General features: G+C 32.8%; 1 protein-coding gene across 3 annotated transcripts; it reads right to left on the bottom strand.

The window, feature by feature from the left end:
- Nucleotides 1-7,809: 7,809 nt before the first annotated feature.
- LOC139519358 (uncharacterized) lies at nucleotides 7,810-17,625 on the bottom strand. Of its 3 annotated transcripts, none has more exons than XM_071311365.1 (4): nucleotides 17,437-17,625; nucleotides 11,187-11,339; nucleotides 10,483-10,530; nucleotides 7,810-8,498 (listed from the first exon to the last, which is right to left on the bottom strand). In XM_071311365.1, the coding sequence occupies exons 1-4, from the start codon at nucleotides 17,533-17,535 to the stop codon at nucleotides 7,923-7,925; spliced, it is 876 nt and encodes a 291-aa protein (XP_071167466.1). In that variant the 5' UTR covers nucleotides 17,536-17,625; the 3' UTR covers nucleotides 7,810-7,922. The 3 variants fall into 3 exon arrangements, with proteins under 3 accessions (XP_071167466.1, XP_071167464.1, XP_071167465.1); XM_071311363.1 differs by lacking the exon at nucleotides 17,437-17,625 and adding an exon at nucleotides 13,581-14,303; XM_071311364.1 differs by lacking the exons at nucleotides 10,483-10,530; nucleotides 17,437-17,625 and adding an exon at nucleotides 13,581-14,303.
- Nucleotides 17,626-26,571: the final 8,946 nt, after the last annotated feature.

A 26,571-nucleotide genomic window follows, 5' to 3' on the forward strand; every position in this document is an offset into this window, starting at 1 on the left:
TTGATCTTTATGGAAGACCGTAGCTCTATACTTTCCTATTCTGATAAATCTTGGTAGGGGTTTTTCTAACGGGTCGCAAAAAAGAATGCGGTCACCTGTTTGGCATTCTGTCAGCAACCCATCTACTCGGAGTCGTTCTCTGTTTAATTTGTGAACGGTACATTTGCCTTCATTTTCAATGGCCCTCAAAATCTGACCATCGTCTGCAGAACACGGAACGTCTTTGACTCTGACACGTAGGTACAAGAGTGATGAGTATTCACTTGATTTAGGGTTTGTACTATACACGTTAATTAGCTTGTTACGTACAATTATCTTTTTGGTAATGAGAGTTTCTCTGTCATTATCAGAATCTGGGTAGATGCGCCACATACCTCTTACTCGTTGTAGGCCTTTCAGATGGCTCTTTGGTATACATGAGTCAATGGAGTTGTAGAGTTCGAGGTGTGTAAGGAATTGATCTGGGCTGGGTTTCACCTCACCAAAGAGGTCAGTTTCCAGAATAAATACAGGTTTTACAGAGCTAAGAGTTTCGTGAATATTGACATGAGGTTCACCATTCAGGTAATCTTTAGGTATAAGACCTAGTTTAACTGCATCATTGTAAGTTTTGGATGAATTCGTGTTATGGCTAACATCACTGTCATTTTGTGGTTTACCTGCAGTAGCCATATTGAATTTACTGGATGTTTTTTTTCAACGTATTTTTGTATGAATTACAAGTTCAATTTAACTAATTAAATAGTATATGCACGTCACTACACTTTCATAGGTTTGTTCTGTCGAAAAACAGTCTTTCGAAGTCTTGTATTTACGATTATTTCGTAGATTTGGTAAGAGCTCAAAATTCTCCTTGGATAAGCTTGAGGCCGCTTACGTATTTATACCACTTTAATTAGAAAGGATTATTATTATTTTTAACAATACGCTATCCAAAACATGATTAAGATTTATTCAACACAAATAAAAATGCTGTCTCACTTTATTTTGAGACAATGACAACAATTATACTTATAAGAAAACACTTGCTTACAGAGTTATTAAACACAAAACCAATTAAGATTGGGTGCGAACATTTAGGGTGTGAAAGTGAAAGGGCCCGAACGGACCCGGATTCAGACTATGTACCAGTGAGAAATATACAAGCCTTTCTACGGTATTTATTTGTACAATTCAGGTAGTCTTGACCTATTCATTTGTCTTAAAAAAAACAGCCAGTTGTCACCTTCACTTCACACACACACATATATACGAATATCAATTATATGCTTACGAGACATGTTGCATTGTTAAACTAATTACGGTATGTGAAGATCAAGACTTGCATAAAAACTATCCCAATATTAGAGACAGTGGCGTCATTTTTCTACAGAGCTTTCAGCTCTTTGATTATATTTAACTTTTTATATGTTTACATTTTGCAAACATAAAAAAGACTTATTTTGTTAAAAATTTATTTGCTAAATACATGTATATAGTTTTCTAGATTCGCCACCCTAGCCACAAACAGATTAAAGCAAGACTCAGGCATGCTGTATCTGGCTTTGTCTCACCTGCTAAAAGGTCTTGAAAGTGCTTGAAGGCATGCTGTCGCACTAAATATTTTCTACATTTGAAAATGCCTGTACCAAATCAGGAATATGACAGTTGTTGTCCATTCGTTTGATGTGTTTTGTCATTTAATTTTGCCATTTGATTAGGGACTGTACGATTGCTAGAACACACCCGCGAAATCGCGGCGATTCAGAGCGTAGTTTAAAGTATGTAAAGTGTTGTTGGAAGAATTTTGTAAAATACAGAATGACTGGAGAATTTCAGCAAAAGTATCATAAGTCATAGGTTATTGGGGACAGGAAAATGTTTTTTTACCCTCCACCTTTATTTCCAAAGTTCCCAATTTTTGGTTTTCTATCAATTTCAATATGAACATACATTTAGTATGTTATGAACATTTATTTAAGTAAGGAGCCTGTAATTCATTGGTTGTCGTTTGTTTATGTGTTACATATTTGTTTTTCGTTCATTTTTTTTACATAAATAAGGCCGCTAGTTTTCTCGTTTGCATTGTTTTACATTGTCATTTCGGGCCTTTTGAAGCTGAGTATGCGGTATGGGCTTTACTTTTTGTTGAAGGCCGTACGGTGACCTATATATATATATATATATATATATATATAGTTGTTAATATCTGTGTCATTTTGGTCTCTTGTGGAGAGTTGTCTTAACATGGCAATCATACCACATCTTCTTTTTTTATGTAATCAATGAATTTTGTAAAACATTTAATGACTGGAGAATTTCAGAAAAAGTATCAAAAGGACACATGAATAATTTTAGCGCTTATCTGTATATTATGAACATTCATTACTATATAAATAAAGCGTATTTACTTTCAATTCTAAGTTTACTAATCGATCCATGGTGATCATTGATATAGTATACAGACCCTCTCTATTTAATAAACTCTGTGACCGCCGTGGATAGTAAACTTGAAAATGATAGCAGATAAAATTCTGAAAATACACTTTATTCGTAGTATATGTATGTTCAAAGTATACAGAAAAACGCAAACCGGAAGACTAATCTGACTTAAAATTTCGTACAATGACGGGACAATATCCGGATGCCTTTTTTCTCGTTTTTCTCCTAAAATAAGTCAATCTGAATAATCATATGAATGTATGACAAATGCGACTATGCACTGCACCTATAGGACACAGAGGCGTGTTGATTAATTTATTCTGGAAAGAAGAGAAGCGACACCAAAAATGAGGTCTTCTCGTTTAATAGTATAGATAATTTGACCCCTTGCTTAGTAATTTATTGACTATGAAACTTTTGCACACATTAATGATCAAATAATTTGTTACTTAACTTATCGCAATGTGAATTTACACTCAAAATTAAGAGAAAACATAAACCATGCTATTAAAAAAGAAATAATATTTTTTGGAGTTACTTGAACTCAATAGTAGGAATATACCTCATTGTATTACTTTTTTGTTAAGACTATATATCTATAAGTATGGTGCAAAACATGTTGGCCACAATTTGAGGTGCCTTATGTTGAAGACACACAATTGCATAATCAAAAAGTATGGCTTGTAAGAAATACAAAATAATTTATTATATACAGTTATCAGAAGATGTGGTATGAGTGTAAATGAGTCAAATCTCTATCCAAGTTGCAATAAGTAAAAAGTAAACCATTAAGGTCAAGGGATTATTTTGGTGTCAATCATACCACCTCCTCTGATTGTACTTGACGTTAAATTAACTTCCAGTAACTCTTAGATTGGTATTTGTGTCTTTTGTTCTTAATTTTGTTTTGTTTCGTGCAAATATAATGAATCAAGCAATGTCCAATTAATTTTTACAGTTTGGTATATTGCGCTGTGAGGTATAAGCCCTATCAAACATATTTTGGATACAGTTATTATTGGCTTTGAAAACAGCTTCACAGTTACTGCGATTAGTCTCAGTTTTGAACTTTGTGATTTAGTGGACTATGTATCGATCATATTGAGTCATTCAATTAATTTTACAGTTTGTTTTTATTAAGGGCTATATCACCACTGTCCCAGGATATGGGAAGGTTGGCGTCTGCAAATATGTCTGTCCAAAGTTAAGAGTTAATAAATCATTGGTTGTCGTTTGTTGTTGTTAGTCATATATACTTATTTGTTTTCGTTTTGATTTTGAACATTAAATGGTCAATGATGTTCATGTTTTAATTGTTTTAAACTTTATCATATTTGTGCCTTTTAATTATAGCTTGCTATTCGGTATGGGGTTTTCTGACGGCCAAACGATGACTTTTTGATATCTTGTTGGTAGTTATTTTGTTGGCAATCATACCACCTTCTCTTATTTCATATATAACCCGCCACATTTTGTATGTGTCTGTCCAAATGTCAAGAGCCTGCCATCTTGGGATCTTCGTTGGTTAAAGCAAGTCTTTTTTTGTTTTCCGTTTATTGTTTGACATAAACTTTCTTCAATCTATGTCTCTTGGGATCAGCTGGATGGGTTTCTCATTGAAAAACATATCGCAATTCTTTTTTATACAGATGGATAATTGAAAAATATACTTTATGACAAATGCTGCTACTATAGGTTTCTAATTGTAAGTTTCTCATTCTTAAGGTAAACACATCAATCAGCATATTTAAATGTAGCTGCGGAACCGTAGCTCTTAGGTCCTTATGTTATTTTTTGACTATTTGCGGACCATAGAATAGTCTATGGTCCGCAAATAGTCAAAAAATAACATAAGGACCTAAGAGCTGCGGTTCCGCAGCTAATTTAAATGTATCTCAAACACGTTGCTATGAAACGTCAGGTCAGATCCCCTTCGTGTGAATTTCACTGTAAGGCGTGTGCTGATAATTCTTTTACTTAAATCAACACACTGGCACTATTATACTAACTATATAGTATAACGTACCCTACTATACATTACCCTGAATTCATTTTAATAAGATTTTATATTATCATTGTGGTCTCCGAAGGAATATGATAGAACACACCATATTGGTATTAATCCAAATAAAAATGCTGTGGTTAAAATGGCGTATTCCCTTACCGTCCGATTTTACAGAATGATACTAGAGGTCATCTTTCTATGCTATTTTCAAGTATCCGTCCACGTCCACTCTGTTTTTGTTAGATGTAATTCTATTTGTCGCCTTTTTCAACATATTTTTGATAGTTTGTTCTTATGTTGTACTGTTACACCACTGTCCCAAGTTAGGGGAGTGTTGACGCCTTCAAACTAGTTTAACCCCGCCACATTCTTTATGTGTCTGTCCTTAGTCAGGAGGGTATGGGCTTTGCTCATTATTGAAGGCCGAACGATGACCTATAGTTGTTATTGTCTGTGTCATTTAGTCTGTTGTAGAGAGTTGTCACATTGGCAATCATACCACATCTTATTTTTATAAGATATAAATCTCCGTTGGCTTACAATATTAATGTACTCGTATTACAAAATGAGCCTACGTAACCAAAAATTTGTCATTTCCATTTGTACAGGCTATGAAGGGTTTAGGCAGCAGTAGTTTACCGATGTTCAACATTAATAAATCAAAGAAGAAGAAACAGATACAGGTAAGAAACAAAAACGGAGGTAAGGGACCAGTTGAGTCGAAAGGATGAACGTAATGTTCTAAGGTCAGACATGCTGTCATCCTCTTTGAATAAGATAATTATGTGACTGTAGATCATACTATTTTGTTCAGTGTGAGAAGATTAAAAGAGGGACGAAAGATACCAAAGGGACAGTCAAACTCATAAATCTAAAACAAACTGACAACGCCATGGCTAAAAATAAAAAAGACAAACAGAAAAACAATAGTACACACGACACAACATAGAAAACTAAAGAATAAACAACACGAACCCCACCAAAAACTAGGGGTGATCTCAGGTGCTCCGGAAGGGTAAGCAGATCCTGCTCCACATGTGGCACCCGTCGTGTTGCTTAAGTGATTACAAATCCGGTAAATAGTCTAATTCGGTAGGTCATATTCATTAAGAGTGCTTTAAAGAAAATAAAACGTTAATTATTTTGCTCTTCATTCGTGCTAATAAACTGGGGAAGTAATCTCCTGCAGATCATCAGAGTCTTTGAATAATGAATAATGAACTGCGATTTATGTTAAAATTGTGACATCCATTAACTGTGGGGACATTTTTGCCATTACAAGAGGTCTACCACGTTCGTTAAACATCGGTATCTTTGGATATTCAGTTTTCTTTCTGTAAAAAATAGTTGAAACTGTGACGGTTAGAACTACACTTGCCTTCCAAAGCTTACGGTGATTCATGGGGATTGTGTATATTCAAAAACATGAGATGTTAACAAAAAATAATTTACTAAAAAAGACAGAAATGTTTTTAAATTGTATTACATGAACATTCTACATCTAAAATGATTGTTATGCCCCACTTACGGTAGTAGAGGGGCATTATGTTTTCTGGTCTGTGCGTCCGTTCGTTCGTCCTTCCGTCGGTCTGTCCTTCCATTCGTTCGTCCCGCTTCAGGTTAAAGTTTTTGGTCAAGGTAGTTTTTGATGAAGTTGAAGTCCAATCAACTTGAAACTCAGTACACATTTGCCCTATGATATGATCTTTCTTATTTTATTGCCAAATAAGTGTTTTTACCCCAATTTCACGGTTCACCGAACATAGAAAATGATAGTGCAAATTTCAGGTTAAAGTTTTTGGTCAAGATAGTTTTCAATGAAGTTGAAGTCCAATCAACTCGAAATATAGTACACATGTTCCCTGTGATATGATCTTTCTAATTTAAATGTCAAATTAGAGTTATTACCCCAATTTCACGGTCCACTAAACACAGAAAATGATAGTGCGAGTGGGGCATCCGTGTACTATGGACAAATTCTTGTTTATAGACTAAGTATGACTATGTTCCTCTTCGTTTCTAGGCGCAGTAAATATTTATTCACCTGTAGGGTTTATTTTCTAAAGAGCATGTGCAATTATTAAAGAGTATTTGTATGGTACTCCACACAATTCAACAAGACTGAGTGTCATTTACAGTATCAAATTATAAGCCTGGTACCTTTGATAACCATTTACAGTACCTAAACCAAACATATAACTATCATTTAATTTCATTACATGTTACTTTGGTTTAACATGACTATATATATAAACTTCGAGAACAAAAAATCAGAACATGCACAAAAATATCCGATTCAGTGTACTGTATGTACTTGTAGAATATGAAGTTACTGATGCATGACATGTAATCAGTGTGAGTTTCTATTAAATATTGCACAAATTTAAGTAGTGTGATTATTCTCCTCGTGCCTTGTTGCAGGATTGTTAGTTACATCAATGTTAGAGTTATCCTATTTACAGGTACCTGCAAAAGATTTCAAAGTAAAATTAATTTTAGATCAATGTAATAGAAATAATTAAATGCTTTTAAACTATTGAAACGATTAATTGTGAAAGACAGAATGATAAAAAGTAAAATTATAACAATACTGAACTCCGAGGAAAATGCAAAAGGGAAAGTCCCTAAGTAAACGCACAATCAAAAGCTCAACCACATCAAACGAATGGATAACAACTGTCATATTCCTGACTTCGTACAGGCATTTTCTTAAGTAGAAAATAGTGGATTAAACCTGGTTTTATTCTTTCTATGGTTATTAATACAAGTCATAAAGCTTAACAGTTTAATATAAACGATTAGAGTGTGCTGAGCTGTACAGCAATTGATATTGTTTTATAATCAATATTTCATACGTGTAAAAATACAAATCAAAAATTTCTTTAAAGATTATCAACTTTGACCCAAAAAAATCAATAGCATAACCCAGTTTTATGCGACACAATATTATCGTTATAGATATCATTTATCATTTGATAAATAAGCGAATCACGAAAAACATACAATGATCGTATTGTACTTCTTTATATATATATATATAAACAAATAAAGTGAAAGGACATTAACAATATGTATCTTTGGTTCTTAAAAAAGAACTAAATGAGATAAAGGTCTGTTAAATTTCCATTCGTTGAAAATGTATATACTTAGTAACATCGAACACAACCAATCATATTACACTGATCACTTAAGAATCAGGTACCAAAAATACGTAAATCTGTATAGCGATATAAAAGTTGGAATTGTATAAATCTGAGTAGTTATAAATCAGTAATGGCAATGCCTAACCGTCAGAAATTAATCAAATTGTCAGAAATTGGAACACAAATCCAGCGGTATATCATCTATTCCGAGTGTTTGAGAAAAATTGTAAATGGAACAAATTACATATGAATTAATGCTATCAATATCCAGAAGTACCCAAATAAGATACAGTAGTTAAGAAAAATTCGCACTGCCTATCATTATTGGCACTAAAATCAATCCGGAAATTTCATTAGTCACTATCGTAAAAATATTGTTTAAAATATTTTTGTCTAGCTAAATGTTGTTGGCATGGGTAAATTCCCCATTTTGTATAATGGTCATCTTTTTCTTCATATTGCCGATGCATAATCTCACATCTCATGCATTTACAATTATCTCGCCACTTTTTCCTTCGACTGCGACGTCCAATACGATCATTTTCTAATCTGCACCGTGTCTGTCGAGAATTGTGACCCGAAAGTGTTTCATTTTCTAAAATTGTTCCAATCGTATTTTTTGAAAATCGTTGAGTAACATCTCCAGAAGTAGGGAATTCCCCAGTAATGTCAAATTGATAAATACCAGATTGTTCTAATGGCTGACCTTCTTTGTCCTCATTTTCTGTTTTGTCTGGTTTCCGATTTATGAGTGTTTTCTTTTGCGTTATTCTTTCATATCTGTGCTTTGAAGAATTATTGCTTGGTTTGTTAACTTCATTATCAACATCAGCCACATTTGGTAATGACTTGGACAATGTACCATTCAGTAATGACTTGGACAGTGTACCATTCGTTAATTTAGTGTCGGATAAAATACTTTCTGTTTCCTACAATAATATACTATGCGTTAGATATTGCATTAATTTGTTGACTGAAGATTTATTTTCAATAGATATCATGTTTCATTATACAACAGTTATATATTATAACTTAAGTAAATTAATCTTTGAAGTTTTTAAAGGCAAATTTCCATTTTGATCCTAAAGTATAGTAACTATATGTCGTATCCAAACTTTCTATCAATTTCATAAATATCAGTACTTGTTAGACACATGTAATCAATCTACATTTTGGAGGTTCCCAATTCCTGCTATTTACCTGTCAAATTTATGCAGCATTAGTTTAAATATGTTCAAAACTCATAAATCGACAAGAAGACACATCAAAGTAACATTATATGGTCATTTTTATAAATTTTCTGTTTACAAAACTTTGAATTTTTCGAAAAACTAAGGATATTCTTACCCCAGGAGTAGATTACCTTAGCCGTATTTGGCACAACTTTTTGGAATTTTGGGTCCTCAATCCTCTTCAACTTTGTATTTATTTGGCTTTTTTAACTATTTTGATCTGAGCGTCACTGAATCAGATGAGTCTTATGTAGTCGAAACGCGCGTCTGGCGTATAAAATTATAATCCTGGTATTTTTGATAACTAATGAAACAATTGAAAGAATCGCAAAAATTAAACAAAATAATTCGACTGAAAACAGCTTAAAAGTACAGTATTGACTACAAGCAAAATGTTTAGGAATATTGAATTTACCGCAAGGATAATATTATCTGAAAAAATACTTTATGAACCTTTTAGAAAAATGGACATATATTATGTTCAGATATTTGAGATGAAAATATTCGTCCTAGACCTAAATTTGTTTAGAAAGAGGCAAGCAAATCTGTGAAATATAAATGACTTGCAAAAGGCTGAAAATTGGCGAAATATGTTCAACCCCGAAGATGAACATGTTGTTCCTCTAAATTATCAGGAAATTTTAGAAATTTGCAGTCCTCAATGCTCTTCAACCTCGTACTTTATTTGACCTTTTTAACATTTTTTATTCGAGCGTCACTGATGAGTCGTTTGTAGATGTAGCTCGCGTCTGGTGCAAATATAAAATTTCAATCCTGGTATCTATGTTGAATTTATAGGTAGATATAAATAAGAAGAAAACAAAGATGCATAGCATAAAATATATTGCCAAAAACCAGATATATGGGAATCAGAAACAGTAAACATGCTGGATTATAAAGCAGATTAGGAAAGTCAGCAAAAGATAACGAAACTATTTTGTCTCTTGATGAAGGAGAGTTGAGAGGAACTATACTAAATAGAAAACATGAAAAAGCAAATCATTATAAAGATATGAATACATGGAAACAACTTGTTAAAGGGTCCCATTTATCTAATTATTATATACTAGTAATCAAATTTTTTTTTAGATGTGTGAGGAAAATAGTCACTTTTAGTTGCAAAACCTCGTTAAAAATGATAATTATGATTGAAGGTATTAAATGTCTCAGTATAACGATATTTATTGACCTTTAGTATTAAATATGTAAAATTGGTCAATTTTCTTCTAGAAAAGTTATTATGTTGATCGTTAGTGACACGTCGATATAAAATCATTTGAATATAGAATAAAATTAATTTGGTAACTACACTATATTGATAGTCTTCAAATGGAAGCGCTTGTTGATTTGTGTTATACTGGTACATATTATGGTACTCTGAAAGGACATAAGTGGTGTTTCTTATTCGCGGAATTATCATACCCCGACCTTGTTTAAAGCCTATACCAAGTGCTACCTATTAATATTGACCAATTGCACATTATGCATGTGTTTATTTCTCAAAAAAAAAAGAATAATGATAAGTGCAAAAGAAACTGATTTTGTACAATAATTATACTTTGTAGACACTCAAATACGTCCTTACTAAAAACGGGAAACTATAGATATACTTTTCCCAGCTAACAACAGCAAAAAAGATGAATAAAGTCAATATAAAATACAAGAAGAGTAAAACGTATACCGATTTTCCCACTGGACTATACCGCCATCTCGTATAATGAATCAGCACCTTTATAAAATCAACACTTTATGTAAAATTATGATTAAAATGACATAATGTCGACACAATTGTAAATAAGGTCACTTATTCAATGTAATAAAAATTGTAATCATATTAAACGATTAAAACTTGTATTTCGAATAATCAAAATACAAACACATAACAAACAAAGTGGAGTTCTGAATATACCAGCTTATTTTATATGATTGAAGGATTAGCGGTTATAAAAATAACTAGATTATGATTTATTCTACTCGCAAATAATGCCATTTCCATACAGACCATTTAATATTATTGACTTCATCCTAGTTATTACCTTTCTTCTTTTAAAATGATTAAATCTATCCATTGAAAGAATGTCACAACTAACCGTATGTTTATTTGGTTTTAATTTGGTTTTTTTTTTGGTAATTAAACTGGTTATTTCCGAATACAGAATACTAAGAACATATTCCGATGTACTTGTAAAAAGTAAAATAAAAAAAATACTCCACAGGAAATTCAAGACGGAAAGTCCCTTACCAAATTGTAAAATCAAAAGCTCAAAAACATCAAAAGAATGGACAACAACTGTCTTATTCATGATTTGGTACCGGAAAGTAATTATTTCTTTACTAGATTTCTTTCTAACAAAAATTTTATAGAAAATAATGAAATTAAGATACCTGTAATCCGACTTTCTTTGATCCTCTTTCTTTGTTACTCTTTGTAGTATATGTTGAACCATTTGCTATGCTGCCATTAGAAATAGAAGGAAGTTTCATACTGTCCAGTGTTAATGACCTTGTTATACCAAGATGAGCTTTAGTGTTCTGTCTCTGTAAATAGACGTTCAGATACAAAACTGATGTATTATATACAAGCCAAAGTAATGCTTCGTCAGTACAGCACTTACTGTTCAATTGTTATATATTACTTGACCAAGTGAAAGATCACCCTTTCCAAAAGCATAAGGAACAAAGGAAATCATGAACTGGAGAAATGAATAGAATATATCGTAAATACAGAAGTTTTTTCATCCTTCATATTCAAAGAGAGAGAGGCAAAAGATACAAAGGGATTATTCATTTTCATAAGTCGAAAAGAAATTGACAGTGCTGTGGCACAAAAAAGAAAAATTAAATAAGACAAACAATGGTCATTCCACTAAATGAAAACCAGAAACCTATAGACCAAAAACACGAATTCCAGATTTGATCATTCTGGATGAAGATTAATTAAAAAAAGCGGCTCGGACGGACGAAATTGGTATTTCCATTTACCAGCAATATGTATATATTTATGATGATAAACTCCAACGAATAAACTCAATAAAGAGTTATTTCCATATTTACATTTCCACGCAATGGGTCGAAACCGTTGCTGGTGAACTCTTAGTTATCGTTGGTATCATCAACTTAGAACTGCTTCGGTACTGATATAATATTAGAAATTATTCTCCGTTGATAATCAAAGAAATAATTAAGACATGAAAGGGAAGTCGACTACAGGTGAATGTAATTATCATTAAGATCCCTTTTGTTTATATTGCTTTTCACATGTAAAACTCCTTATACTTTCATGACTTACACATGTTTGGTTTTGATCTTTCCTGATTAGAGTAAATCCTGGAAAGTGCTTAGGTAGTACGAAATTGGTAAAGTAGTATTTCTATTTACCAGCAATAGGTTGATACAACTGATAATACTAGTCATGATAGTAGCAGCAGCACAGTAATCAGTGCTTTGGCACAGACATGATTAAGAAAAACTAAGGTTTCAACACCCTAAACAAAACAAGTTAACTGTAGATTTTTTCACATTTGGTAATGATGTCACAACGTGTTAAGGTCGATAACATCCTTGTCTTTCAAATTTATGATTTCAACGTTCCTGAGGCAAGTAAACCCAAAGAACGAGATTGACAAAGTGTTATATTCAGTCAGAGAATGTAACACGTATTGTAAATTAAGCATTGTTACTTGAGGTAAATATTGATACATTCTGAAGAATCTATAAAACACTGTCCATAAAAGAATAACTGACAGTTGCTGTAAATTAAGCATGTCCTCTTCAGAATACGAACACAATTGAATATGTCACCGTCAGGCGAAAACACATTGTACAATTGGGATATGGTAGCCGTATGTGTTACAACTTCGAAAATTAAATTTTATACGCTCGTCAACTTCGAATAATGTAAGCTTTCAATTTTTTTGTTTCGATTGCCACTGTTGAGTCCAACGTAGACCAGGAGTACATCTGGCGTACCAATTTATAATATGGATGTCTTTGCAGAGTTATAATTATCACTTGGTCGATGACACTGTTAATGGACGTTTCGTTCCCGAGGGTATCATCAACCCAATAGTCAACACTATTTGTGTTGGAATTAAATACTAATTTCATTTATACGTTACATTTCTGAAATACTGTATATCGGTATAACATGTTAATCATTTTAAGGACTAAGGGGCAAAGATAACCTTAGTCGTATTTGGTACAACCTATTATTTGTACCAAATTTAAAGCTTAACATCCTTAACGGGGTTTACCTCATTAATTTGTAAATAGCGCCTTTGACCTTTTAACAATCTGATTCTGTGTTATAGAGAAAGCTTGATATGTTGAATTTATTCATTGTCAATGCATAAATCAATCTTGAAGTTAATTGTAGTGGTAGTTATGATGACACTGTAGGTAACTTCTGGACATATCTTATTCCAGTAAAATTCAAATTATGCTGTTTTTTTTTCTTCATAAACTATCCATAGAATTTTGAGTAAGCTGCCATGCGCATATTGTCCTTGTTACCATAAAGTAACACACTAAATGCTTTCTTAACAAAACAAATGTGCACTAGAAAAATAAAATTACCGACATTTTAAATAAGCAAAAGATTTATTGAATTCTTATAATTTTAATTGTATTAGAAAGAAACAAATATCGATAAGAAAATTATCTCACGCGTCGAATTTCATAAATATTTTCCCACTCTTAAATATAAGCTGAATACAGAATATAATCAAAATAAAACCGAAAATAAGGACTGCTGTTGGTTCAATTAATCAAAATACCTACTTGTAGACTAGCAGCAATTTGTGTATTGAAGTCAAGTTTAGGAAGATTCCGGTTTCTGTCTCGTAAAGCTTTCCATCTTTGAACATAAGATCCTCTTTCCGTTAGTCTGGGATGCACATATGCCATTGGCGAATTAAGACGCACTGGAGATTCTGGAGAGCTCATCACCCCAGACGGCATTATTTAAGTTTTTATAGAAAGAAGGTTCTCTGATATCACTGAATGATTATTTTTCCATCCAAGTTTTTAAAAATGATATATATCTCCATCACACTTCATTTTCTTTTCAGGTTTAAAGTAAATGTGTTAACATATGATTAGAGATTTGATATAACTAATGTCATCAATATTCAACTCACAAAGAATATTTTCAGAGTAGATTTAACGGGTTTTTAATCCATCACGACGATTATAGTCTACTTCATTTACTATCTAATGTAAACAAACAGGATGAACGAAGTATCTACGTAAGTTGAAAACAAACATTGAAAGGGAAATCTGTAAATCTTTTCTGTATGTATATCCAATTTTTCAATAATAAATTTCCTACCTACAGAATGATTTTACAAAATTGATCGATTCACATACAATACTTTGATCTCGTTTTGACAAATCCTTGATCATAATAGTTTTAAAGATTTGAATTGTTCCTAAATTAAATACATTTTATATTCCATGTTAAAAAGAAATTTAAAAACGAGGGCAATTATGGGTACGGTCGTTAAGTCTAAAAACTTACAAAACCTATTAATATATATAAGCGTTTAAACCACGAGTAATATATATTTTGGTATAAATGTACTGTTTAAAATCTTTCGAGAGAGAGAATGAACATTTTTTATCTATCCTTTTCTTGCATAATTGATACGAGGAGTATACTTTGTAATGTTATATTTTTCTACAGTGTTCCTTGTTTTTCTTTGTTTTGTTTGCACATTGTTGTCAATATAATGAAATTCTACCAATTGGTACGTACATAATAGGTTTAGATAGCTATATAACATTATTCAATCCACCATTTGCCTGCCGAAAAGTCTTTACCAAGTCAAACATATATATGACAGTTGTTTTATAATCGTTCATTGTATTTTGATTTTTGGATTTTGCCATTTGATAAGGGAATCACGCTTCGAGTTTTCCTTAGAGCTCGGTATTTTTGTTATTTTACTTTTTTCAACTTCGCACTTAATTTGGCATTTTTCAACATTTTTTTAACATCACTGGTGATTTTTTTTTAAAACGAAATGCGAATACAAGACGTAAAATATGATATCTATGATGATATTATTTGGTGGATTATACAACATGATATCTATGATGATATTATTTGGTGGATAATACAACAAGATATCTATATTGATGAATAATCTACCACCGGAACTTATGACATTTTCACAGCATTTTTTTTTAACAAATTACGCTTACTCTAAACAGTTTTAGATACTTAAAAGATGTTACTATTCTGTAGTTCTAACATAATGGTATTAACGCATTAAGGTCCTATATTGATATGAGTGTAAGTTTTCCGTTAGTTCCTTTTCTCCGGGGTGTTGACTGATTGGTGAATGCCTAACACAAAATGGTGCTCTGCGAACACTAACGTATAATACCGTTTTCGGCTTAAAATATAATTGCTATCCAATCAACATTTTTTTCCTTTTTTATTTCCATATCATTCATCAATGAGAAATAATCCTTAACTTCTCAATATTTTTTTTTCTTCTATCGTAATCTCAATATTATCTCCTGTTTGTAATTTATGTTAGTAGTACACAGAATATCTGACAATGTAATTGAATACGACTGTAAATGAAAACAAATGTTTAAATTATTCCGTGGAGATTGACAAGCACTGGATATGGTCCGTCCATATTGACTATTCCTTTGTCGGTTCTGTGTAAATTGACTATCACTGGATCGGTTCCGTCCATATTGACCATCACTGGGTTGTTCCGTTCAGATTGACGACGGTATCACTAGGTGTGTTTCGTCCAGATTGACTAGCACTGGTTCGTTTTCGTCCAGATTGAATCCCGTCGAGATTGATTAGCACTGGTTCGGCTCCGTCAAGATTGACTATTACTAAATCGGTTCTGTGCTGATTGACTAGCATTGTTTCGGTTCCGTGCAGATCGACTAGCACGCATTCGGATCCGTCCAGATTGACCATCACTGGGTGGTTCCGTTCAGATTGACGATGGTATCACTAGGTGTGTTTCGTCCAGATTGACTAGCACTGGTTCGTTTTCGTCCAGATTGACTAGCACTGGTTCGTTTTCGTCCAGATTGACTACCGTCGAGATTGATTAGCACTGGTTCGGCTCCGTCAAGATTGACTATTACTGCAGGTTGACCGTCAGTCCCCAAGGTCTTTATGCCAGCATGTTGACTGTCATTCAGCTAGGTCAGTGTTGCTGAAGTTAACTATCACTAGGTCGGTATTGCAAAATGCACCAAAAGCAGTACCTCTGTAGGTTGACTTCCAGTCTCCAAGGTTGGTATTGCTTGGTATTAACTTTTTCATGATCGACATCGCTGCATGTTATCTATCACATCGTCGATATCGCTGCAGGTAACGATTAGACTTAATGTTTTTTTCTGCCTAGTAGCTACTGTTTCAGTCCCCAAGGTCGGTATCGCTGGGGTTGACTTTCACTTGGTCGATAGCGCTGCAGGTTATATATCACTGGGTCAGTATCGGTGCAGGTTAACTATTAGTCCGCACGGTCGGTATCACTGGTTGTTAACTATCACTTAGTAAAGTGAGCTATATGTTGACTATCACTTGGTCGATAGCGCTGCAGATTATATATCACTGGGTCAGTATCGGTGCAGGTTGACTATTAGTCCGCACGGTCGGTATCACTGGTTGTTAACTAACATTGAGTCGGGTGAGCTATAGGTTGACTATCACTTTGTCCGTTTCGATGCAATTTGACTATCAGTCCCAAATTCGATATCGCTGCAGGTTAACAATCAGTCTCAAAGGGTTACATCTACCCGATAGCTACCGTTTGAATTCTGATTTCCATATTATATCTGGTCTGTAAGTTTCTAGTTCATGGAGCGAAAATGTTCAATTTTCAAATTCAAATCGTCTCTTTTGTTATAGATTCTGTTACAGAAATGGCCGTTTATGTCCAATTCGAGAAATCAGTCTAAACATGTGGCGGAGAAAAGGCCATCTCTGTTATTGCTTTAATTTTTATTAGATATATTAATGGAACCCAATCAGCAACGTTTGGATTGATCATGGAATGAACATCATCAATATATCTGCATGTGAAATCGATTGACCTGTCTTCCTTCATCTTCATGTTTTGTCAAGTGTCTGAAGAAACTCCGTCTTATATGGAAATAAAAAGAGGTCGACAAGAAGAGACGCACAGTTCGTTCCCATTGGAATACCTCCAAATTGAAATAAAATCATGTTTTCAATAAGAACTCCGACCTATTGATGAATTAATGCTTTGTGTAGCATGTCTTAATTTTTTGTTTCCTATTAGCAAAATATGCCTAGTAGTATCATAAGAAATGCATTTATAGCGTATGTGACCATATTTATATTGAAAAGTTAGTTATTTCATGTAGACAATTTTTCAATTCACACGAGGAATGGTGGTATTAAAATTGAAAAATTAAAGTTTTGGCTATGAGCATTCCGAATAATTGATGAAAAGATCCTTTTGGGGATCTTTAAAAAATAATGGCACCGAAATTTGGAAAATCATTCACGTCATCTGTCTTGTTTGCATTTTTAACATACCTGGAAAGTGTGTAACAAGAAGATGGTAAGACTGTAACAGTCTTTGCTCATGCATTCGATAAGATTGGGTTTAAAAAAGTATACTCTTACCTTCAAAGTGAGCAAAGACGTCCATCGCAGGCTCTGGGCTCTCCTATACTTGTTTGCTTGATCTTTCCCTCCAACTACTATAGGGAGTCCTGATGTCATGTTGTTATATCATAAAATCTTAAAGATGCAATGTTTGTAAATTTTGCATTAAATAAACCTCTTCTCGGTCTATTCTATTCTTGGAAACAATGCCGTGAGTGACATAAACAGATATGACAACTCCATCTCACCTAACCAATTAAAAAAAAAGAAATTGTGACTTTTGGTATACAATATGCATGTTCTTAAGATTATTATGTAAAGGATCTTTTCTAGTATGTATTAACACACTTATAAGGTATTGTTAATTTAAAATTAAACCGAAGTTTTAATCTTCGTCTTAATGCTTTTAATATATTTTACCCGTGAATAGTGTTATCGATTGTGTTTTTAAAGATCGAATGACCCTAATTTTCCAAATACTGGCAGTTCACCTCAGAATATACAACAGAGGAGCACTCTATGAAAATCAAATGAATCTTATTGGGTTATGTTTCTCAAACAAAAAAATATCATCATTACTAGAAATAACATAATACTGTTCAAAGTCAGTAGAATCCCACAATATTGTGTTACCGACCTCCCAATAGACGAAAGTACATGAATGTAAGAATATAGTTCAACATGTGATCTTGAACAATGGGCAAAAATAATTCTATATCGTGATTGAGCTATGAATTGCCTCTTCATAGCAAAATGTGAAACAATTCAAACAAAAAACTACCCAAATTATGTTGAAATCAAATTACAATTATGTCTAGTCCAATGTGTAGTGATATCAACAAATCGAAATATGTAATAATATGTCATCTGTTCGATTCAATTGGAGTCATGTTTATCGAACTTACTCACAACTTGTTGTTCACAATGTGTCAATATACATATATACTTTGTTATCTGTTAACTCGGTACGCGTCACGCTCGTTCATATTCACGCTATACGTACTGCATTAATAGGGGTGTGCTCCTCACACAAAAACTGCTTCGACAGATTTATTTTAAAGTATAACTACAGAATGATGTCGTACGGTCACCTTCACGAATAATTAGACCGATACGTTTCTCAATTTACTAGTAGCATGTTTTCGTGATTAGATTTTTTTAAAGATATAAAAAGATGTGGTTTGAGTGCCAATGAGACAACTGTCCATCCAAATCACAATTTGTAAAAATAAACCATTATTATAAGTCAAAGAACGGTCTTCAACACGGAGCCGTGGCTCACACCGAACAGCAAGTTATAATGGGCCCCAAAAAGGACTAGTGTAAAATCTGTTCAATTGAAATAGCGTGACTCAATCAAAAGACATATTACAACAAAAATATATACCAGTCTAGTAACCTGATCTGCAGTTTTATCGATTGTGTCCTCTTTCCGATTGTCACATTTCTACTGAGTGTAAGTTCGCAAGACGGATAATGCATGCATAACATAGGAGACTTGCCATGTCGATGCACTCGGTCCGGCTCCTTTTTGATTTTTTGGGATTTTGTCAGTTTTTTATTTTTGACCTTGATTTGTCCTTCTTATCGATTTACGAGACTTGAACATCGGAAAACAACTGTCGCGTTAATTTATATTACTTTTGTTTATTGCTCCCTTATCTACAACTCACCATATTTTCTTAAACTGTCCTGTAACAAGTCAGGAAAATGGCATGCATTTGCTAAATTAGAGTTCGTTTCTATGTATGTATGTTGCATTGCAATTTGATTTTTGTTGCATTTTATTGTTTCTGTTGATTTGTTGTTTTCCTCTTATAATTGATGTGACTCTCTCGGTTTTAGTTTGTAACCCGGTTTTCTATCAATCGATTTAGGACTTTTGCACAGCAGTATACCACGGTCACCTTCATTTATGAAACCTGGTTGACATTTCTTTTTACAATATAGGTCTACAATTTAAACAATAGGTAACTGAACCACATAGTATTATAGCAGTTAAACATTAACCTTTAGACATATGTTACATACTTAGTTTAGAAATAAAGTTAATTAATGTTTACACAATTGTTTTTTTTACATTTACATTTCGTTTCAGTACTCGAATTATTTATTGCAATTTAAATTTGAATTTTAAACTACTAGTATTTTGTTATTTAATATCCTTTGTCTGAACCATTGAGACAATCCACTGATTATTCCAACGCAGTCCCTTTCATGACTTCGTGTTGACTTTCGCAGAATCAACATATCAAAGTTTTAATGTAAAAGCTTGAAATCTTTTTGCAGTTCTCTGATTTAGTGGATAAAGATATATATTTTTTTTCAACTGCTTTTGTAGAATTTTTATTATTTAATGGGATACCAGGACGGTTTTAATCATCGAACAATAGAACAACGTTAACATTAGTTTGTCTTAGGCCGTGTTCACACCAAATGCCGTGTACAGTAAACATGTTTACATTTGGTTTAATGTTATCTACACTAGTTTCACATTAAATTTGTTCACATTTATACACTTTGTTTAGCTACCTGTACATAAGATTTGTTCACACTTGTAAACTATATGTCATTTAAATGTTCATTACGTAGAACCGAATTCAAATTTTCAAACAACTTTTCTAGCAGTAAGGGAACGACCATTTGACTTTATAAAAAAAAGGGGGGATGGATTTTCCACAATTTGATTTAAAAAAAATGGGGTCATACAGATGATTAGAATGAACAATTATTCTGAATCCAAAGATTCCCCATACATTATAGTGTTAAATATTGAATTGGTATCATCGAGAAAAAAACTAAATCTAAACTTTCGCGCGAGAAAAAATTCTGACTCAGAACCCCCCCCCCCCTTTAAAAAAAAGTAAAGTGGTTGCTCCTTTAAGAAAGTCATTTTGGATGATTTGCAGTAGTTCAAAGATGTGTCGATTACGCATTAAAAACGAAGGCTGCATCAGCTTGCTTACAGACGAAAAAAAAGAATTGAGATGTTAAGGATCACTACATTTTTATCTTCTCTTTTTGTTTCAAATGGTATTTTTTCTCCAATGAGTATTTGGCAAAGGGAGGGGGTAATGTTTTTTTTTTATTATTTCTAATTGAATTTTAACGGATCTGAGATACTACAAAAGCAAACAATTAACCTCACCCTTTTTCAGTAATGCATTTATGAGTGAATCGTTGTTTGAGTAAATACCAGTGGCAAATATTTCTGTCAGTGTGTACGTCTAGTCGATTCGGAAAGACCTTTTCAAATTAATTTGATCGGCAGTGATGATGGATGAGTCTTGATAAGAGGTTAATAAGGCTATGAAGAGCGTTTTTATAACAAATAAATATATCAAGTTTAGACAAATATTTCTGTAAAGAACTTTATTAATAAGTGTTATAAGTATCAATTTTATATAAAAATTGTTTCTTTTTCAAATATACATGGGGAAAATTAAAGTTCTGAATGTATAGTTTTGTGTACACTTAACCTACTGTACACAAGGCCTACATCGACTATCGACTGCATGTAGACAAAACATGATTTACACTACATGTAAACATTGAGTTTTATCAATGGGAACGTAATTATGATTAGTTTATGTGTGAGTTACACTAACACAACACCGAGTTTAGTTCAATGTGAACACGGCCTTATTAATTATATTTTACGATGATGTGTACATACGTTTTGTCAATAACTTGGTTTATATCAGGTTATTTTTTGTTAAAATGTACTGTAATCATTCTAATGATTTTCTGTGCTTTATTTTGTAATTCATTCAATTGTATAGCTCAAATTTTGGGCAACATGATTGGTTTATAAAAATTATCTTATCTTAAATTATCTTACTGTAATTTCAAAATGAAATTTACAGATAACAAAAGTTTAAGTACCAAATTAAAAGCTGCCACATTAATGTGTTGTGCCATGCGCATAGTTTCTGTGCATTAGTGATCCAAATCAAATAACAACGTGAAAGGACAGTATCAAATATTATTACTTTTAATTCATAAGAAACACTGGTCTTACCACTCATCTGCTTTTTCTCATTTCTGATATTTTCAAATGTAAAATTATCTTTAAATTGTAACTAGAAACATCTTTGAAATCTTTCTATTTAAGTTCGCTTAATAACGGCAGTTGTTAACTAATAGTTCGTTTCTATGTATGTTGCATTGTCGTTTGTTTCTGTTGCACTTCAGTGTTTCTGTTGTTTCCTTGTTTTCCTCTTATAATTGATATGTTTTTCGCGGTTGTAGTTTGTAAGTCGGATTTGCTTTCTTTCAATCGATTTATGATTTTTGAACCGCGGTATACTACTGTTGCCTTCATTTAATAAGATAGTGATCCATGCAACTTGTACTGTTAGTCAACATTTGGTGCGAGTTCATATACTGATTGGCATGAAGGAAGTGCTGATTATATACAAAGCATCGCTATGTATATTGAATGCACAGTGATATACCGATGGAAATTTCAATCCTAGTATCTATGATGAGTTAATTTAGCTAACTGTCCCAGCAACATGTGTGAATGGTCTGCAACAGAATTTTCTGATACATAAGGACGTTTTACACTATTTTATTTTTATTTATAAACAAATAAAATTGTAATGTTATCCAGTTTATTAATCAAATTCTGAATCAGCTATATTTGAAATTTAGTCAGTTATCAAACCCTAATCCATATAGTCTTGAAACGAAAATGACATGGTGCATATGCTCTAATCCAATCATAAGTTTAGCTTTCCTGTTGAAGCTGCATCACTGATAAAAAAAAAATTTTGTATTTGTCTTATAAGGAGTACATCTACTTGAAATACTTTCATCAGTGATTGCAAATACTGGTAAGCAACTTCATGTGAGGCTGATGATAAACTGTTCATTATTTCACATAATGTAGGTGATGTTATATATGATAACGAATGCCAGATATATATCTTTATGACCGTGAGATGGATGTTCAACAATTCTGGAAGGAATATAAACAAATAAGAAAAAAAAAAAGTAAAATCACAAAAGTACTGAACTCCGAGGAAAAATTCAAAACGGAAAGTCCCTAATCAAATGACAAAACATACCAAACGAATGGACAACAACTGTCATATTCCAGACTTTGTACAGGCATTTTCAAATGCAGAAAATGGTGGAGTAAACCTGGTTTTATAGCGCTTGTATGACAGTTGCATCAAACTTCATTATATATTTACAACGATGCGTGAACAAAACAGACATTAAAGGTAAAATAGTCAAAATATGAGTACAGCAGTCATCACTGTGTCACAATCTCATAACAAACAAATATGTAACAAAAAGCACAAAAAAAGCATCTATCAGATTTACAACCACATGCATTGCTTTGCATGTTTGACGTAACAAAATGTAAAGGTCACACAGAATTAAATATAAAATAGTTTGCTGTTCAATGTCTTTTCCAAAAAATTATAATTTCACATTTTCAACTTTATAATAGAACAATAACATAATGACATATAACAGAAAAAAAGTTATCAAAAGTACCAGGATTATAATTTAATACGCCAGACACGCATTTCATCTACATAAGACTTATCAATGACACTCAGATCAAAATATTTATAAAGCCAAACAAGTATAAAGTTGAAGAGAATTGAGGATCCAAAGTTAAAAAAAAGTCGTGCCAAATACGGCTAAGGTATGATAACATTGGTGAGATCTTTAAAAGTACAGAGTCGCGTCATATGAACCAAAAGAAACACAAACAAGTCGCCTTACAAGACACACCAGCAAAAATGAAAAATAATACAAACACATTAAAAAGTTCTAAAAGATAATTTCAAATCAGAGTAAACATATTAACTTCCTTATATCCAGTCGAGGTTACACAAAGCTGGTTCTTAAAACGTTTGTATCAGGGGAAACATTTTTCTTTGACTTTTAAAACATGTAGGGGAAACAGATTTCCTAACCATTCACATATAATATTCCGTATTTCTGATTTTTCAAAAATTCCCACATGTTCAACTTCAAAATTTGACCAGATTCTATTCTTAACTCTCGGATAATATACTAGGATAACATAGAAAATGTCCTGTATGGGACGATTCTGTATTCATACTTCACGCGTAGTTGGGTACAAGTGTCCTCGTAGTGAACACACCCGACTACGCGTGCAGTAAAAAGTGTACTCTTACGTCGGATACCAGGCAGTTTCTTTGTTATATCTGTACTTTAACAAATACATGTACATGTTTATATTTACTTAATATTAAATAGGAAAAATTATTGCTGAAAGCCTGTTCAGGGTTTCTTTCTTGTGTATGATTATATAATTTTGCACATGCCTGAACTCATTGACGATATTGTAAGTTGCTCTATTAGAAAAAACTGGATTTCTAGTTCGGGTTTGAAAAAGAAATTTCGCCTTTTCTTGAGCCTGTTTTGTACATTTAGTTTAACAGATATGATCCAATGGAAATTTTCACATGGAATTCAGCTCTAAATTCGGATTGGGATTAAATAGTTGACACAGCATAGGTTTCTGACACAGAATGAATGTGGTCTAATGAACTTTGATTTTTTTTTTGCCTTTGAGCAATTCACTATGCTGTTGAATATTAATCCTCTCAAAAAATGTTTGAAAATTTAGAAATTTTCTCTTTATGTATGAAATCTGAAATGAAAAAAATTGAACCCGACCCCCCAATTCTTTTTCACATCCCCCTTTCCCTTATTCCAAAACTGATCTCAATTCAAATTTTTAAGTGAGTTTGCAACAATAACTACTCATTTAAATACATCATAAAATATTAAAATGTAAAAAAGTGCTTGTTATCACTGAATGGTAAAGATTGTTTTAATTTATCAGTTGGTAGTAAAAGTGAATATACATTGTATATTGTGTAAAACAATGATTTAAGTTTATTCAACTACTATTCTGGACAAAGAAAGATAACTCTAATTGAAAATTTCTTGCTATTGCGCAATACTGTGCAATTGAAAATACTTGCTATTGCACAATACTGTGCAATTGAAGATTTCTTGCTATTGCGCAATACTGTGCAATTGAAAATTTCTTGCTATTGCACAATACTGTGCAATTGAAGATTTCTTGCTATTGCTGAATACTGTGCAATTGAAAACTTCTTGCTATTGCACAATACTTAATATAATAATTTTGGATCCTGATTTGGACCAACTTGAAAACTGGGCCCATAATCAAAAATCTACAAAAAAAAGTACGTTTAGATTCAGCATATCAAAGAAGCCCAAGAATTCATTTTTTGTTAAAATCAAACTTAGTTTTATTTTGGACCCTTTGGACCTTCATGTATAACCAATTTGAAAACCGGACCAAAAATTAAGAATCTACATACACAGTTAGATTCGGCATATCAAAGAACCCCAATTATTCAATTTTTGATGAAATCAAACAAAGTTTAATTTTGGACTCTTTGGACCCTTATTCCTAAACATTTGGGACCAAAACTCCCAAAATCAATCCCAACCTTCCTTTTATGGTCATAAACCTTTCATAGATTTCTATTTACTTATACAAAAGTCATGGTGCTAAAACCTAGAAAAATGCTTATTTGGGCCCGTTTTTATGCCCCACCTACGATAGTAGAGGGGCATTATGTTTTCTGGTCTGTGCGTCCGTTCGTCCGTCTGTCCCGCTCCAGGTTAAAGTTTTTGGTCAAGGTAGTTTTTGATGAAGTTGAAGTCCAATCGACTTCAAACTTAGTACACATGTTCCCTATGATATGATCTTTCTAATTTTAATGCCAAATTAGAGTTTTTACCCCAATTTCACTGTCTACTGAACATGGAAAATGATAGTGCGAGTGGGGCATTCGTGTACTGAGGACACATTCTTGTTGGACCCTAATTCCTAAACTGTTGGGTTCTCAACTCCCAAAATCAATCCCAATCTTCCTTTTGTGGTCATAAACCTTGTGTTTAAATTTCATTGATTTCTATTTACTTAAATAAAGTTATAGTGGGAAAACCAAGAAAATGCTTATTTGGGCCCTTTTTGGCCCCTAATTCTAACTGTTGGGACCAAAACTTTCAAAATCAATCCTAACCTTCCTTTTATGGTCATAAACCTTGTATTTAAATTTCATACATTTCTATTTACTTAAACTAAAGTTATAGTGCGAAAACCAAAAGTATTCGGACGGCGACGACAACGCTGATGCCAACATGATACCAATATACGACCAAATAATTTTCAATTTTTGCGGTCGTATAAAAAGGTCTTAGTAGTAGCAAATTGGTCACTTCTCAACACTTACCAAAGATTAAGTGATATTTTGCATCAGATTAACACATCATAAACCATATATTTTTAAGTAAGTGACTGACAAGCAAGGGAAAACCAAGTCAAGGTTCAGGATAAAACCACTAATTTGGGTCCAGTAAAGAAGAAAAATAAAAGACAGAAGATAAAACAGTTCCTGCCCTTAGCATTAAGATTCAAAATATATATATCATGTAGGGCCTAGGTGGTCAAGTAGTTTAGCGCCACAATATCTCAGTAGCATGAGTTCGAATCCTGGCAAATGGAAGAAAAAAATTTGCTTCAACAAAATATCAAACTTTGTTGGTTTGTTATTCAGAAGAATACATATATACAGAATGCGTTTTCAGCCTTGTATCACCACCACTGGTGTTCTGATGGATGAAATCTGTCATACAGTTGTCATTGGTTCAGATGTTATCATAATATAATAATTTCTGTGACTACATCCTCACTAATTTGTAAGATCTTCTACCACAGCTAATTCAGCTGATATGTAACAATTCCATCTTCATGCCTTATATATCATGTACTGTGTTACGACCCTAGATAAAAACTGATGAGAAAAGGTAGCACCTGGCAACTGAAAGCTTTATTATTGTAGATCTGAATTCTTGTAAAATGTGTTTGTATCAATTTAAAATAGAAAGGCACATTTTTGCGTGTTTCCTATGATCAGATCAGAATACTTGATTTTGAATTTCCTTATTTCCAGAAGGGGTTCCCAACCAGGGTAAAGGGGGTTCAACCATATGTTCAAATGCACTGATTGTTCAAAAAAGGGGGGTTTCAACCCAAGTAATCCCCCCTGGATCCGCCACTGGAGTGGTTTATTCATTCTACACTATTTTATCTCTGTACTTGGCAAATAAAATAAACAA

The sequence above is a fragment of the Mytilus edulis genome, chromosome 4 (genome assembly GCF_963676685.1).
Source record: "Mytilus edulis chromosome 4, xbMytEdul2.2, whole genome shotgun sequence".
In the NCBI taxonomy this organism is placed as follows: Eukaryota; Metazoa; Mollusca; class Bivalvia; order Mytilida; family Mytilidae; genus Mytilus; species Mytilus edulis.

What these genes read in the sequence shown, in the direction of transcription:
- LOC139519358 (XM_071311363.1), bottom strand. Translation starts at nt 13,760, where the DNA reads ATGCCGTCTGGGGTGATGAGCTCTCCAGAATCTCCAGTGCGTCTTAAT. An exon ending in CAAAGAAAGTCGGATTACAG is followed by an intron (nt 10,531 to 11,186) that starts GTATCTTAATTT and finishes GATTTTATAAAG; the next exon opens with GTGCTGATTCATTATACGAG. An exon ending in ATAGTCCAGTGGGAAAATCG is followed by an intron (nt 8,499 to 10,482) that starts GTATACGTTTTA and finishes ATATTATTGTAG; the next exon opens with GAAACAGAAAGTATTTTATC.